Source organism: Mus pahari, chromosome 5 (assembly GCF_900095145.1).
Source record: "Mus pahari chromosome 5, PAHARI_EIJ_v1.1, whole genome shotgun sequence".
Lineage (NCBI taxonomy): Eukaryota > Metazoa > Chordata > Mammalia > Rodentia > Muridae > Mus > Mus pahari.
This window is the reverse complement of record NC_034594.1, coordinates 145,672,610-145,690,336: the sequence shown is the minus strand read 5'-3', so window position 1 is coordinate 145,690,336 and position 17,727 is coordinate 145,672,610. Positions and strand designations below refer to the sequence as shown.

Genomic DNA, 17,727 nt, shown 5'->3' with positions numbered 1-17,727 from the left:
GTGGGTAGGGGAACAGAGGTGGAGGGAGGGGTATGGGAAACTTTCGGGATAGCATTTGAAATGTAAATAAAGAAAATAATAATAATAATAAAAAAAAGAATTCTTTGTTTAGCTATATACCCAATTTTTAATAGGGTTATTTGGTTGTCTGGAGTCTAACTTCTTAAGTTCTTTGTATATATTGGATATTAGCCCTCTATTGGATGTAAGGTTGGTAAAGNTCTTTTCCCAATCTGTTGGTTGCCATTTTGTTCTATTGACAGTGTCATTTCCTTTACAGAAGCTGTGCAATTTTATGAGATCCTATTTGTCAATTCTCCATCTTAGAGCTTAAGACATTGGTGTTCTGTTGAGGAAAATTTCCCCTGTGCCCATGTGTTCAAGGCTCTTCTCTACTTTCTCTTCTATTAGTTTCAGTGTATCTGGCTTTATGTGGAGCTCCTTGATCCACTTGGACTTGAGCTTTATACAAGGAGATAAGAATGGATCAATTTGCATTCTTCTACATGCTGACCTCCAGTTGAACCAGTTGTTGAAAATGCTGTCTTTTTTCCACTGAATGGTTTTAGCTCCTTTGTCAAAGATCAAGTGACCATATGTGTGTGGGTTCATTTCTGGGTCTTCAATTCTCACCATTGATCCAGCTTCCTGTCTCTGTACCAATAACACGCAGTTTTTACTACTATTGCTCTGTAATACAGCTTGATGTCATGGATGGTGATTTCCCCAGAAGTCCTTTTATTGGTAAGAGTAGTTTTCGCTATTCTGTTTTGGTTTGGGTTTTTTTTGTTGTTGTTGTTTAGGGTTTTTTTTGTTGTTATTGTTTTGCTATTCCAGATGAATTTGCAAATTGCTCTTTCTAACTCTGTGAAGAATTGAGTTGGAATTTTGATGTTTTCATTGAACCTGTAGATTGCTTTAGGCAGGATAGCTATTTTTACTATATTAATCCTGTCAATCCATGAGCATAGGAAATCTTTCCATCTTCTGGGATCTTCTTTGATATCTTTCTTCAGAGACTTGAAGTTCTTGTCATACAGATCTTTCATTTGCTTGGTTAGAGTCCCATCAAGGTATTTGTGACTATTGTGAAGGGTGTCATTTCCCTAATTTTTTTCTCATCCTGTTTATCCTTTGAGTAGAGAAAGACCACTGATTTGTTTGAGTTAATTTTATATCCAGCCACTTTGATGAAGTTGTTCACCAGGTTTAGGAGTTCTCTGGTAGAAATTTTGGAGTCACATAAGTATATTCTCTCCTCTCTATTGTATTCTGTTGGTGATGCCTGTGTCTATGACTCCTGATCTCTTTACTAGGTTTTCTATCTCCAGAGTTTTCTCCCTTTTTTGATTTCTTTATTGTTTCTATTTCCATTTTTAGATCCTGGATAGTTTTGTTCAATTCCTCCACCTGTTTGGTTGTATTTTCCTGTAATTCTTTCAGGGATTTTTGTGTTTCCTCTTTAAGGTCTTCTGCCTGTTTACCTGTGTTGTTCTGTATTTTTTAAAGGGAGTTATTTAAGTCCTTCTTAAAGTCCTCTATCATCATCAGGAGATGTGATTGTAAATCCAAATCTTGCTTATCTGGTGTGTTGGGGTATCCAGGACTTGATGTGGTGGGAGAACTGGATTCTGATGATGCCAAGTAGCCAGTTGCTTAGGTTCTTGCACTAGCCTCTTGCCACCTGGTGTTCTCTGGTGTTAGTTGGTCTTGCTGTCTCTGGAGTTTGTCCGTCCTGTGGGCCTGTGAGTCTGCGATCTTAGGTGTGTCACCACTCCTGGGGAGACCAGCTCTCTCCTGGGTGGGGTTTGGTTGCAGAGGGCTGTGAGACAGCCTTAGCTCCAGAGCACAGAAGGAGACTGGACGAATCCTGTTCTCAGCTGCTCTACTGTTCCTGTGCACTGTGTGCTCCTGGTCAGTCCTGCTTTGGACAGTTATTTGAGCAAAAGTGATGATCTCACCTCTGAGCTTAGGAGTGAAAGCAATCCTGGGAGACTAGCTCTCTCCTGACAGGATTTGTGTGGGGAGGGCTGTGAGACAGCCTTAGCTCTAGGGTGCAGATGAAGATGGGAAGGATCTTATCCCCAGCCTGTAATTAAATTTTATACATCTTTTGCTTTCTTCTTGTCACCTTTAATAAATATTTTGTTAGTTCTATCTTTTGACACTGTTTCCTGATACTTCAACACATGTATCCATTAGAATATAAGTCTTTAAACATTATGACATAGAACCTGTTACAGATATATTATACAATCCTATAGATAAAATAATTGTAAAAAGGTCTAACTATACTTCAAAGGAAATGCTCATAAAAATAGAAGAGGGATATGGTAGAGAAAAATTATGCTCAATTGAATTTTAATTCTTTTTACAATATAATAATTCTCTGTTTATTGAGTAAACATATGGCAACCCAATAAGTACATTCACAAGAAGTGTAACTTCCAAATAATAGTTTTTTTTCAATTTTTATTAGATATTTTGTTCATTTACATTTTGAATGCTATTCCAAAAGTCCCCTATAACCTCCCCCTGGCCTGCTCCCCTACCCACCCACTTCTACTTTTTGGCCCTGGTGTTCCCCTGAACTGTGGCATATAAAGTTTGCAAAACCACAAGAACAGTTTTGAAACAATTGTTTATACTTACATTGTTCACTCCATGTAAAAGAGCTTCAACACACAGCTGATTCACAAAACACAAAAATATTTTTTACAAGATAAAATACTTGATATTTGCTTTAAAGTGTATTTGAGTTTAAGTATATATTATTCCTCATATTCCTTTCTTGTTTTTGCATTTAGAATAACCTTATTTTATTTATTTTTAATTATTTTATTTACTTACATTCCAGACACTGCACTCCTCCCATCTCCCCCTCCCATAGTTCTTCATCCCATTTCCCCTCCCTTTTGCTTCTCTGAGGGTGCTTCCCTCCCCCAAATACAGTCCAAACAGACTTATGCAGTTTGATACCTTTTACTTTTTTTTTTTTAAAAAGCAGAGAATCGTCTTTATCTGAATTGTGCAGACTACATATTCCATATATGTATTAATGCAGAAATATGTGTTACCTTTAAAGTTTATTTCTTTACAGAACAAATGGACCAGACACCAAAGAAGACAAAACAAATAGCCCAGCTTACCCTACCTCACAGACTGACTCAAATGTTATTCCTCAAAAATCTATGATGATGAACAACATCATGCAGTCTCACATACTGTTCTACCCAGAACTTCAGTTAAGCCCTGTACTTTCCCTTCGCACAGATGCTAGACAACAAATGATACAGCTAACTTTCCTACGACTTGGCCAATGTCACAGTTTTCTTAGGGCACCCAAAACATGTTGTTTCCCCGAAACAGCTGGAAGCAATCTAAAAAGGTAACACCCATTCTCAATCATCGGGGTGGTTGTTTGATGGATGATGGGGGTGATGGATGTTTGTCATAATTTAAGGGACATGGTCACAATTTGTTTATGGTCTTGATCAGGGAGGAAACAGAGTAAAGGAGTTTGGATTCAAGGATTTCTTTTCCTCTTCCTTTTTTCTCTCCTTTTATCCTTCCTTCTCTCCTATCTAGTTTTAGGGGAATAGGAAGAGATGAAAGAAAATAAATGGGGAAGTTATAGGGTAAAGTATTAAATGATAGTTATTAAATCTACTTCTAGTCTAAAAAGCATTAACAAGCCAAATATTTTACATTTTGTATGTGTTTTATATATTGATACAGAATAAAATTATATTTTGCTACAACATACTGCATATATGAGTCAGCTCTTGTTTTAAATTATTTACCTATGTAAATAATTTAAAATGCAGTGTTAGGTTTTAGCCCTTTTAAGTTACTATTACAACCTGTTAAGGATAATTTAAAAAGTAGTCAGTCTAATAAACTTTTAGTCACATTAAGTGCTAGTTTAGATAATTGCAGAAATAAACTTTCTTTAGCCTCATAGATTTTTTCCAAAGTTGAACAGATAGTAAATAGCTAGAAAGAAGCAATATTTGCCTATTCAGATATACTATAGTTACATATACAGTCTTCAAAATCTCCATAGATCTACTGAGTATGTCACTTAAAGACTTTTATTAACATAAGGCTTTTCACAACAGTGAGACATGTCTGATCCTGGCAGTACCCCCATACTACATCAAAGAAGATGATGGGTATCAAAGCACTTCCATATGGTGTTTGCTTTAAATGTGGCAAGCTAACCACTGGGCAAGAAACCGCCCTTGCTGCATCTGCAGACAGCATGCTGTCTAAGCTGCGGAAAAGCATTACACAAAGGAAATCGACTGCCAAGCTTCACCAAGAAAATGTACGCAAGTCTTTCAATAGTCCTGCTTCTCAGAAAAGTCTTCACAGAAAATGGGTGCTCCAACATTGCAGAGGAACCTTGCATGACAATCCAGGTATCTGGCAACCTAATGATTTCTGTAGATGTGGAAGCTGCTTGCTTTGCCCTTCCAGTTTATTCGCATAATAGTTATTCTTTCCTGGCCTCTGATAGAGTTGAGGACTACATAGTTATCGTCTTATAATTCAGATTAATTTGTTTATGCTTTAAGAAAATAATTTAAGGTCCAAGAAGACGTTTTTTGGTTGATAAATGCAAGTTAGGATAGGAACTGAAGTAGGTACAGAATTTTGGACTCACCAAGATAGTACTTAACTAATAAAGTACTTAGTTCAAGGTTATTCAATAAATATGAACTGAACACTATGAATATAATTCTTTCCAGACAGTTTTCATAATTCCTCTTATTGTATATAGTTTCTTATATTAGAGAAAGAACGTATTATTGGACAGAAAGGGGGAGATATCGGAGTGATGCTTTTGTAGACTGTATGAAGATAGGTCTCTGTCCTTCTTTACCTGGCTAAGGCACCTTCTGATTGGTTAAAATAAAAATCCCTTGTTCTGTAGCAAATAACAGAATAGTAAGATGGATGTTCCAGACAGAGAGAGGAACTCTGGGAAAGAGTCAGGCATAGGAAGATTCACCACCAAGATGCAGCGGAAGTCAGAAGTATGAAACTGAGGAAAGGTAACCAGCCATGTGACAGAACTTACATTAGCATAAATGGGATAACTGAGTTATGAGATACCTGGGAACAGGCCCAGCATAAAGCCTAGGCATTCATAAATAAATATGAGTCTGCTGTCATTATTCAGAGCAAGGGTGGGCATAGAAAGACCTACAGATACAGTCCCCTAATCCATAACTGGTTCTAAGCCATATTACCATCAACCTGGGAAATGTGTATAGAAATTGATTCTAAATTTGTGAAGCAGAAGTTAACATAAGCAACCTGTCTTGATGTATGCACTTAGATATAAATTCTGAGCTCAATGCAGCAGCTACTCAAGGAGACTGGAATAGATCTGGCAACTTATAGAGCTCATAAACTGAAATGTGGACTCACTTGTGGGAATCCTATTAATGGCTGTTCCCTGAATACTATGGTTGAATATGTGTGAGGTAGCAATCAAGAACTTCCTGATCCTATAGAAAAAGAAAGATCCCAATGAATCAAGATTCAAGGGGGCACCAGGCACTTAGGAGATGAATAGAGTTTATCTAGTTAAGGAAAAATAGCGATAGTAATTAGTTATTTGCTTGTAGATCCTCTTGATCCTATTTAATTGATCATGATATGCTGAAAGAAAAAGAAGGGAAAATTGATTTTTACAATAATAATAATAATAATAATAATAATTTTTAACCACTAGTATTGGTGAGTTAAATTCTGCCTTGAGTTAAGATAATATGACCTCTCATCTAAATCATACCCTACAGTAAGTTTGTAGTCCCAGAATGCCTAGAATAGCCATATCATCTTGAGTATTTTTCATACAACATTGATGCAAATACATGTGATAAGTGATTTTTGTAGCCTTACCTAAAAAGAACTGAATACATTCATGAAAGTGGCAGGTTTTTAAAAATATACATTGTTTCAGAATATTACTGGTCAATGCTTCTGAACTGACACTTATCCATAGATAATGAGCAGAGTTCTACTTGTAGGCTCTTCAAGGTCACATTAAGAAATGGAGTCTTGGCTTTAACATTTCTTACAATAACCACTTTACGATGAATTCAGTGATTCCCAATCAGATTCCAGGTTATTTTCCCACTTCTAAATGTATCAAATGAGATAGAGTTTGGCAATGTATTGGACAGTTATCACTTTAAACTATTTCCTGAGATACCCATGACACTATCAGTTATGAGCAAGATGCAGAATCAGAAAAGCTTCTGAAGTTAATCCAGTGTGAACAACTCTACCACTAATGTTTTATGACATAGTAAGTGCACTGTATTGCATACTTACATGTGTTTCAAGAATTATTCAAAGAGGAAAGGGCCACCTCTTTGTTTAAGATCTCTACTCTGAGAATTAAAAGAGACAATTATGATTCTCCATATAATGAGTTAGACACTCTTCTATCAAGCTGTCCCAGGAGGCTCACAACTGCAACCCTTTCAGACTTCAATGAAAAGCCATGCTTTCCCCAGATAATTACTTTCTGAGAACTGACTCTTGGGTCCCTGCTGGGTAAAGTCTGGACTCTGGACCATGTGTGTTAGGATTGCCATGATATTGGGGTCTCAACAATTCAGCATTATCACTTTGTCTTCAGCCAGTGCTCTAGATCCAAAGCTTTCTTACTGCACAACTGTCATCTACTCATTGTCTTTCCAAGTCCTAAACTGCCAATCTTTGTCTCATTTTTTAATATATCTATTGCAAATTTACATGTGATTGAATCATCACTTCACAGAAGATTTTCTATCTCAAGATATTCCTGGAGTTGTGCAAAGCCTTGTGCCTCCTCAATTTTAAGACCTCCAATATGATCTCTTTCTCATGATCTCCTTACACATTTTGGGCTGTTTCACATTTTGGAATGAGTTCTCATTAATTACTCAATTCTTTCACTCATCTTTTCTTCCTCTACATTAAACTTCCTTCCATATTTCATCTAGTTGACTGAGATTTGTCTTCAATATTCCAGCACAAACTATATGACTCAGTAAAACATCGAAAGACACATCCTGTACCCTGCATTTTCCTTCCAATATTTATTGCCCTTTTAGTAATACAATTGTGAATTTATTTATTTCCAATTTGCCTGCTCATGCATGTGAACAACAGTGTCTCCTAAATCCTGCCCACAGTCTACTTCACAAGCCAAGAGTCTTAGAGAGACCACTCTCTTGATAAAAGAGGGGAAACCTCCCCTGATAATATCATAAATGCATTGTCTAGTGACCAATCAGGGTACGAGGGCTGCAAATGTCTAGAAAATGTTCCGGTTTAAAACTTGTACAAACATGGTGATGGCTTAACTACAGTTTTCTATGATTCAGTACTAGATATTTATCTCTATGAAAGCAAACACCATGGCTGGTTTTGTGGTGGTAGTACTCCCAGCTAACATACTGCCTGGCACTTGAGTGGATGCTCAATAATACGTTTAGTCAATATTTGGGGAAAACAGCCACAGACATAGAAGAACAGATAATTAATGTCTTTTGCATGTTTATTCCAGATTTGCTGGTTTGTTAACAAAACATATTTCAGTTTCTAAGATACACGCTGTTCCTGTGAGTCACTAACCAAAAAATAAGGAGTTTCCCTCTTCTAATTGCCCAAATTCCTAACGAGGCCCCTGAGATGGGGCGTCACACTAGGTCTCTGGTGCCCTCTATGCCCAGGAATGATTCTCTAGGGAAGTCCTGAGGGTACCAGAGTTGATAGACCTGTTTCCCTCTTTGGATAAACCCAGACAGCATTCTTAGATTTAGGGTTTCCAGAGTTTTCTGCTCTGCAGAGAGACTTTCTGAGGCTATCGGAGTCAAAGCTTTAGCCTGGAAATTGTCACTACATTGTGAAATTCCTTCTGACACTCTGGAAATGCTTACCTGCTTGCCTTAGGATTTTTAACTTATTCTACTCCAGCTTCTTAAAGCTTCCCATCCCAGGTCTATCTTAAATTGCAGACACAGCAGCTCCTAAGAAAAAGTCTGTGATTTCTGTTTCCAGTTTTCAAGAAGTAAGTGTTTGTTGAAACAAAAATAAAAAGCAGAAGAGAATTGACTTTTAAATTTTCTGGTTTTCATCTCCTTAACCCTCTTGTTCTGATGATTTTATTGATATTAAAATTTCAGACTTTCTTGATAACTTTCACAATGGCTGCTTGAGACCTTAGAAAACTATGGTATTCTTGCAGGTTTCATTTGAAATGATAGAAGAATATGCTGAAAATCAAGGCAAAGACTGTAAATAAGGCAGCCATTATATATATATATATATATATATATATATATATATGCACAAGTATATATTTGTGTATCTATCTCTATATATGTATATATACATATACCTATATTTGCATATTTGTGTGCATATACATATATGTTTGTGTGTGATGAGCCAAATATATACATACACATATGCATATATATGTATGTGTGTATATGTTAAGTGAATATATAACATTTTGTTTTAGATTTCTTCATATACTTGGAATAGTGGTCAAAAAGGGACACCATTCTTTCCTGAACTTCTCCCTTCTTTCAGATCTTAATAGCTGTGTTACAACTGAGTAAGCCTCACCTAGTCTTTTACTGTGACTCTTCACAGAGAATATCCAAATCAACCCCTAACAAAATAATGTTTTAATTTAATTTTTTTATTTCAAATTTTATAATTATATTTATATTTATAGAAGGATGTATTGCTTCATTTTTCCTCCATGATATCTTCTTTTAAATCAATAATAATGATTATTTCTGAAAGTAGTCATTAAATCTTTATACTAGTACAAATTAATTTTTTTTTTTTTTTTTTTTTTTTGGTTTTTCGAGACAGGGTTTCTCTATATAGCTCTGAATGTCCTGGAACTCTTTGTAGACCAGGCTGGCCTCGAACTCAGAAATTCAACTACCTCTGCCTCCCGAGTGCTGGGATTAAAGGTGTGAGCTACCACGCCCAGCTGAATTAATTTTCTTAAGTATAAGTAGAGAACAAATGAATAAATTTAGACATTTGAATCATTTTACTATATATTTTCCCATTTACTATATATTTTCCCATTCTAATTTCAGAATTGGTCACTGTTGTCACTTCAGAGAGACATTAGAGAGACCCTCTGTATTTCTGTTCAGATATATTGATCTTCATCTTTATTGGTCATCTTTGTTAATAATCTCAAACCTAGCTGCAATAACTTCACTGTTTCAGCATTCTGTCCATCATTCCCACAGCCAAGACAAAGTTTTTATGTCATGATAGGGTTTTTTTTTTCCAGCAGTATTTTGGAGCTACAGGTCATGACATACAGGCTTCAGATACAGCTCTTCTACATCTGTTATATTGACAACCCTTTTGTCCTTTTTGAAATTATTTCTTTGCATGTCCACCATGGGAGCTATGTGTGCAGAAGGAAAGAAGCTCTTATAGGCAAGAAGCCATAAACTTTTCTCCTAGCATTTTAGAAATGTAGCTGCTTACCTAAATGTGGTCTGGGATCTGAAAAAAAAAAATCAAGATCCGTTTTGAAGGATAAATGCTAAATCAACATTTTCATCCTCTGGCTTTCTCTATACTACCCCTTTGTGTCCATTCTCTCATGCAGCCTTCTATTTTCTCCACTTACAAATGCTGTAGACATTAATGCTTCCTGCCTATATTTATTTCCTACAGCATCTCATACTCCATATAGCTGCAATGTCCCTAAAGGTTGGAATCCTATGCTTTAACTCTCACAGATCCGAAGTTCTGAAGTCTAGATTTTTACCGTGCCCTGGTTCTGAGTACCTAAGTCAGAGGTTCTGTGGACATCCAACAAAAGGATGAGTCTCTTCCTGCAGACTGGACATACTCAAAAACATTCCATTATTCACTGGCTCATGTAACAAGTATCTGTCAAAAGCCTAAAAGAATCCAAATATTGGGTTTGTTCTGGATATCTGGAACTAAATACATATAATAATATAAATAAATAGTAGATCTGTATTCTAAGATCTCATGTTATTCCTTAAAAGTGGGAACAGGTGTATCTCTGACTCTTTCGCTTTCTCTTGGGCCTCTTTTTCTCCTAGTGGTTTGCCTTGTCCAGCCCTGATGTGAGGGTTTTGCCTTGACTGATTGTACCTTGCTTTGTTCTGTTTCATTGTTGTCTCTTACAGGCCTGCTTTTTTCTATAGAGGAAATGTAAGGGTAATGGGTCTGGGAAAGAGGGGATGTGGGAAGAAGGGAGTAGAGGGTGGGGAACTGTAGTCAGGATGTACTGTATGAGAGAAGAATTTATTCTGAATTTTAAAAATAATGGCAACAAATAGTTAAAATCACATGTGACAAGAGTAATCAAAGAATAAATAAAATGTAAATAATAGATGATGAGAGGGATATATAAATGGAAAACCGTTGGATACTAGCCTTAAGGAGATTATTTTTTAATTACCACCTATGACGGAATATGTATACATTATCCTTCAGCACTCATTTTCTCCCTTGCTAGGATTGCTTTGCCCTGTGTTAGCACCACTCTATTTTAATTTTATACTCTGATATCACCCTAAGTACTGATATGTGAAAGATAAATCTCCTTTCCTTTGGATGCTCCTGGGACTTGATCTTGTATATAAATATTAATATTAGTTGTTAATCTAGCAAACATGTAACTGAAAATAAGCAACTAGAGATTTCTTTAAGTGACTTAGATTGACACTATAGATCAATTTGGCACTAGGTAAAAGAGTGACAGATTGTTTTAGTATTCATAAATGTAACTGTTTATTTTAAACTTCCTTAGTATGATTCATTAAGGTTTGGGAATTTTTTCATAAAGGATTTTATTTATGAATACTTGATATTTTTTTGAAAAGATGATAAATGATATAGTCTCTAGATTTACAATTTGGCATCAATTTGTTAAATACAGAAAAGCAGGTAAGTTTTACATATTAAGTTTTATGCCAAAAAGCTTGCTAAGCTCTCTTAATAATTCTGATAACTTATCAGTATCATCTTTTGAATTTTTTATGAATGCAATCTTTAAGAAGAATGTCCCATATAATTTCTTCTTTCTCAATCTTGGAATCTTTAATTTCTTTTTCTTACCTTGGAAGGATGGCTAGAATATCCAATATAATGTTGAACAGAAGTAGATAAAGCCATCACACTTATCTTGTTCTTAATCGTGAAAAAAGCCCTTCAATACGTTGGCACCAAGTGTGATGTTGACTATAGGATTGCTGCCTGTCTTTATCAGCTTAGAGAAAATATTTCATTCTCAGCTTTCTACAGGTTCTCCTCAAGTGCGAATATTGAAAAAATTGTAAACCTATGTTAGCAATAATTCAAATAATCATATAACTATTTCTTCTTTAAACACTTTTTTGGTGAAACATATAACCAGATTCTTAATTTTTAACTAATTTTCTATTCAAAACAAACTTTCATCATTTATTCATTTTATATACAGACAGAATTTGTTATCTATATCAGAGGCATATTGGCTTAATAGTGTTGTCTATGATGATATAACATTGTAACTTTATTAATATTTATAGTTAGGATTAAGTTCCTTATATTTTTCTTCTGATTGAATGTTTTTCCTTTATTTTTGAGATTATAATATAATTACTTCATTTTTTCTTTTCTTTCCTAATTCCAAGACTTCCCATATACTCTCCCGTGTGTGTGTGTGTGTGTGTGTGTGTGTATGTATGTATGTGTGTGTGTATGTATGTATGTGTGTGTGTGTATTTCCTAAATATAATATAATCTATTCAGCCTATGTTAGGTTTATGTATGTTTTATTGACACCAATTCATGTGCTTTTCTCTGGAGAAGATTATCTATTTCTCTCAACGTTCCACCATTGCCTGTGGTTCTTTATGTATGATTGAAATCTGCGCCCTACTCTCATCCATTTTGGCATGTTCATTGGTTTTATCCTTATACTGATCATGTTCGCAAAGCCATATTGGTAAGACCTTATGGGTGTATATTCTGACGTTATTAAGTGAAAAATATAAGATCTCCTAGCAAAATCCCTGACCCTCTACCCCATCTTCTGTGATGTTCCCTGAGTCTTGTGTATAAGAGTGTTTTGTAGTTCTATGCATTGGAGCTGGACTCCAAAGCACTACATTTTGTTTGCTTGCAATTTTCCTGCCTGAGAATTGGTGTTGCCCTCTGTGGGCTGAGACTTCTTACATCAATTAATAATTAAGACATAGCCACAGACCAATCTGATCTAGCCATTTCCTCAGTTGAAATCTCTCCACTTAGTTGACTCTAGGATGTGTCAATTTGAGCATTAAATCTGACCAAGACATGGGGCTTTTCAGTTTTTGTCTACTTTTCAGTTTTGGTCCCTTGAGAAGTTCATATAATATGTTTTGTTCATTTTAGTCCCTCCCAAACTGCTCTCAGATATGCCAATTACTTACCCACCCAAATTTGTATCCATTTTCAACACAGTGTCCAATTTGTGTTTGTCAAATATTCTTACATATGTGGCCTTCTACTGAAGCAGAGTAAAGTAACCAGGGACAAAATTAAGTCTTAAAGAAACTGGCTCTTCCTCCCCCAGACTCTATCAATTTCCAATACTTCCACACTTGATGTGGAATTTCTTTTTTTATTTTTTATTTTTTATTATCTTCTTTATTTACATTTCAAATGCTATCCCAAAAGTTTCCTATACCCCTCCCCCCACCTCTGCTCCCCTACCCACCCACTCCCACTACTTGGCCCAGGCCTTGCCCTGTGCTGGGTCATATAAAGTTTACAAGACCAAGGGGCCTCTCTTCCCAATGATGGCTGATTAGGCCATCTTCTGCTACATATGCAGCTAGAGACACGAGCTCAGGGGGTACTGGTTAGTTCATATTGTTGTTCCACCTACAGGGTTGCAGCCCCCTTCAGGTCCTTGGGTACTTTCTCTAGCTCCTCCATTGGGGACCCTGTGTTCCATCCAATAGCTGGCTGTGAGCATCCACTTCTGTGTTTGCCAGGCACTGGCATAGCCTCACAAGAGTCCGCAATATCAGGGTCCCTTCAGCAGAATCTTGNTGGCATGAGCATTAGTATCTAGGTTTGGTGGCTGATGATGGGATGGACTCCCGAATGGGGTAGTCTCTGGATAGTCCATCCTTTCATCTTAGCTCTAAATTTTGTCTCTGTACCTATATCCTTTCATGAGTATTTTGTTCCTTATTCTAAGGAGGAATGAAGTATCTACCTAGTGGTCATCCTTCTTGGTTTTCTTCTGTTTTGCATAATGTATCTTGGGTATTCTAAGTTTCTGGGCTAATATCCGCTTATCAGTGAGTGCATATCTAGTGACTTCTTTTGTGATTGGGTTACCTCACTAAGGATGATATCTTCCAGATACATCCATTTGCCCAAGAATTTCATAAATTCATTGTTTTTAATAGCTGAGTAGTACTCCATTGTGTAAATGTACCACAGTTTCTGTATCCATTCCTCTATTGAGGGACATCTGGGTTCTTTCCAGCTTCTGGCTATTATAAATAAGGCTGCTATGAACATAGTGGAGCATGTGTCCTTATTACCAGTTGGAAGATCTTCTGGGTATATGCCCAGAAGAGGTATTGCTGGGTCCTCTGGTAGTACTATGTCCAATTTTCTAAGGAACCACGAGACTGATTTCCAGAGTGGTTGTACAAGCTTGCAATCCCACCAGCAATGGAGGAGTGTTCCTATTTCTCCACAACCTCGCCAGCATCTGCTGTCACCTGAAATTTTAATCTTAGCCATTCTGACTGGTGTGAGATGGAATCTCAGGGTTGTTTTGATTTGCATTTCCCTGATGGCTAAGGATGTTGAACATTTTTTCAGGTGTTTCTCAACCATTCGATATTCTTCAGTTGAGAATTCTTTATTTAGCTCTGTACCCCATTTTTTAATGGGGTTTTTTGAGTTTCTGGAGTCCAGTTTCTTGAGCTCTTTGTATATATTGGATATTAGTCCTCTATCAGATTTAGGATTGGTAAAAATCCTTTCCCAATCTGTTGGTGGCCTTTTTGTCTTGTTGACAGTGTCTTTTGCCTTACAGAAGCTTTGCAATTTTATGAGGTCCCATTTGTCAATTCTTGATTTTACAGCACAAGCCATTGATGTTCTGTTGAGGAATTTTTTCCCTGTGCCCATATCTTCGAGGATTTTTCCCCACTTTCTCCTCTATCAATTTCAGTGTCTCTGGTTTTATGTGGAGGTCTTTGATCCACTTAGACTTGAGCTTTGTATCAGGAGATAAGAATGGATCTATTCTCATTCTTCTACATGATAGCCGCCAGTTGTGCCAGCACCATTTGTTGAAAATGCTGTCTTTTTTCCATTGGATGGTTTTAGCTCCCTTGTCAAAAATCAAGTGACCATAGGTGTGTGGATTCATTTCTGGATCTTCAATTCTATTCCATTGATCTACNTGTCTGTCGCTGTACCAGTACCATGCAGTTTNTATCACAATTNCTCTGTAGTACAGCTTAAGGTCAGGCATGGTGATTCCACCAGAGGTTCTTTTATTGTTGAGAATGGAATGGAACCTCATAAAATTGCAAAGCTTCTGTAAGGCAGAAGACACTGTCAACAAGACAAAAAGGCCACCAACAGATTGGGAAAGGATTTTTACCAATCCTAATTCTGATAGAGGATTAATATCTCTGTGTTGAGAAGGGTTGTGCATGAAATAATTGCTCTGACTTATTGCAGCCTTCCTATTGGGTCTGCAGGACACTGTTTCCCTGTTTTTGCTGAACACTTGTGCCTCTTTTTGACTTTTTCCAAATAGTTTATAGTAATCATCATGAGTTCATATAACTGTGGATTAGAATGACAAACACTGACGTTTTTCAAACTATATATATATATATATTTTATATTTTATAATTTGGTCACATTCTACTCTAAGAATGTAGTTATCTCCTTAACAATAATCTAATTTTAAGAAAATTTCAAGATTGATTTCATGGACTGTTAAGTATTTATTTCTTTAAAGTACCATGGTGTACTTAAAAGGAATGCTTTACATCAAGTTCTTAATTAAAGATAATTAAATTGTACTTTTATTTGTATCCTAGGGATCCAGTCTATCATTTCTGAAGGATGCATTGACTTTTTTTAAAGATAGGCTACCTCTGTGTAGCTCTGGTTGTCCTGGAACTCACAATTTGACCAATCTAGCCTCCAACTCACAGATACCTGCCTGCCTCTGCCTTCCAATGATTGAACTAAAGGCATGCACCACCATGACACAGCCTTGGGTGCTTGTTTGGTTGTTTGTTTTGGTTTTTGTTTGGTCAGTTGTTTGTCTTGTTTTCCTACATTTGTGTTTCTGTGCTATCATATGTGCAGGAATGTGTGCATGTGTGTGCGTGTGTGGTGTCTAGATGTCAACTGAGCTGTAGTTCCTTAAATGTCATCCACTTTTCATTTTTTTTATTTTTTTAAACATTCTAATACAGAATCTTTCATTGGCCTGGGACTCACTGAGGCTGGGCTGACAGGCCAGTGAGCACCAAGGATCTGCCTCTCCCCACTGCTGGGATTACAACCAGAGGCCACCATACCTGGCTCTTATTTATATATTTTTTTGAAATGTAAGTTTTAGTGCTAGAATTGAGGGGGCCATGATTAAGAGACAAGGACTTTACGGCCTGAAATTCATACAGATCCATTCATGGAGTTTTGAACTGAGTTTCTGTTGTACTCAATGTTTATCTACAGTGTACTCAGGGTCAGGATCATCTCTGGTACTAAGATGAGCATTGACCTTCTTTTTAGATTTCAGATCGAAGGTCCCCAATGAAGAGATCCAACTGCACAGAGGTAAGAGAGTTTGTTTTCCAAGGCTTCTCCAATTTCCAAGAGCATCAGGTCACACTCTTTGTTGTTTTCTTTGTCCTATACATCCTGACTCTGACTGGCAATGTCATCATTGTGACCATTATCTGCATTGACCACCACCTTCATACCCCCATGTATTTCTTCCTAAGTGTTCTCTCAACTTCAGAGACTTTCTATTCTCTGGTCATCATCCCACGCATGCTTGGTAGCCTTGTGGGTCTGAGCCAAACCATCTCCCTGGAGTGCTGTGGGACTCAGCTATTTTTTTTCCTTGGATTTGGAATCACCAACTGCTTCCTGCTAGCAGTCATGGGTTATGATCGCTATGTGGCAATTTGCAACCCGCTTCGCTATAGCATCATCATGAATTGGAGGGTGTGTGTCATTCTGGTATCTTCAATCTGTGCCTCAGGGTTCTTGCTCTCGCTAGTCCAGGCCCTGGCCATATTCAGGCTGCCATTTTGCAACACACTGATTAAACATTTCTTCTGCGATGTCCGTCCTATTTTGGATCTGGCCTGTACTGTGCCAGTCATCAATGAAGTCTTGACATTAGTACTCACCCTCATGGTCCTCACAGCCCCTGCCATTTTCCTCTTTGTCTCCTATGCTCTTATTATTTCCACCATTCTCAAGATTGCCTCAGCTGATGGCTGGAAAAAAACATTTGCCACCTGCAGCTCCCACCTGACTGTGGTTGTGATCCACTATGGCTGTGCCTCCATTGTATACTTCAAGCCCAAATCAGAGAACAGTAAGGACCAAGACCAGCTGCTCTCGGTGACTTACACTGTAATAACACCTCTACTAAACCCTGTTGTGTATAGTCTAAGAAACAAAGAAGTCCAGGATGCTCTGCGAAAAGTGTTGTGTAGGCAATCTTAGTTGCTATCTTAGTTGCTGAGTTCTCTTCAAATAATTTCTTCTTTCTCATATAGAACCTGATAGATTAAGGTATAAAGCCAGGGTTTCATGTGATTAGAAGTCTCATACATCATAGCCAGGGCCAGAGCCAGGGCAAAAGAGAAGCTGGGAGTCAGCCTCTAATAATTGAGTTTCATTTCCTCAACCTCTTTGTTAACATAATAAAAACACAGGTCACTTCCAAGACCTGTACATAGACAGCCATTGGCCCTACTCCAGAAGATAATTACAAGGTCAAAGTATGATCTTATGTTCATTTCAAGCTTAAATTTAAAGGTACCAATCTATTTCTTACTGAATTATAAACCACACATTAAACATTACTCAATGGAATATTCTCTTAATACAAATTAGATACTTGAATAAGTGGTTAGTGGGAAGGATATGCACAGAAATCTAACTGCCTTGTGTTTTAGTAAGATAAGCAATGCAAAACTAAAGAGATCTTCTAAGGAATGAATTTGGAGTGAGCTAAAACTTTCCAGACAAACTATCTTTTAGCAGTCATAAGTGGAACTCCAATGGAACCCCACATTTCTTACATGCCACAGGTAGACCTCAAATTTAAAGGCATCTAAGGAAAGACTGAAGAGGGATGTGGTGTTTAAATGGCAGAAGTCCTAATCAACGTAGGATAGCTGGGAGTCTGGCTATAGAATTGAAATTCAGTGGCCAGTGGTAGAGTTGATCCAATTCTGTTTCTTACTGATAATAGTCCAGATGGAGTCGAAGGGTATATTGAACTACTAATAAAAGCATTCTCTGTAGAAAATATTTTTTAAGTCTCAGAAAGTAAGAGGACATTGTTGATGAAGAGGTTTGAAGAGAACTGTGAAGATTGCTGAACAAGAAGGAAAGGTCAGGAAACCTTCATAGGAACTTGCTGATAGTGGAGGT

The 17,727-nt window shown here is 37.0% G+C and overlaps 1 protein-coding gene across 1 annotated transcript; it reads left to right on the top strand.

Annotated features, from left to right (window-relative positions):
• Positions 1–7,857: 7,857 nt before the first annotated feature.
• Positions 7,858–16,886, top strand: LOC110322444 (olfactory receptor 10J1-like). The gene is made up of 2 exons (XM_021199117.2): positions 7,858–8,077; positions 15,844–16,886. The coding sequence occupies exon 2, from the start codon at positions 15,865–15,867 to the stop codon at positions 16,789–16,791; it is 927 nt and encodes a 308-aa protein (XP_021054776.1). The 5' UTR covers positions 7,858–8,077; positions 15,844–15,864; the 3' UTR covers positions 16,792–16,886.
• Positions 16,887–17,727: the final 841 nt, after the last annotated feature.

What these genes read in the sequence shown, in the direction of transcription:
- LOC110322444 (XM_021199117.2), top strand. Translation starts at nt 15,865, where the DNA reads ATGAAGAGATCCAACTGCACAGAGGTAAGAGAGTTTGTTTTCCAAGGC.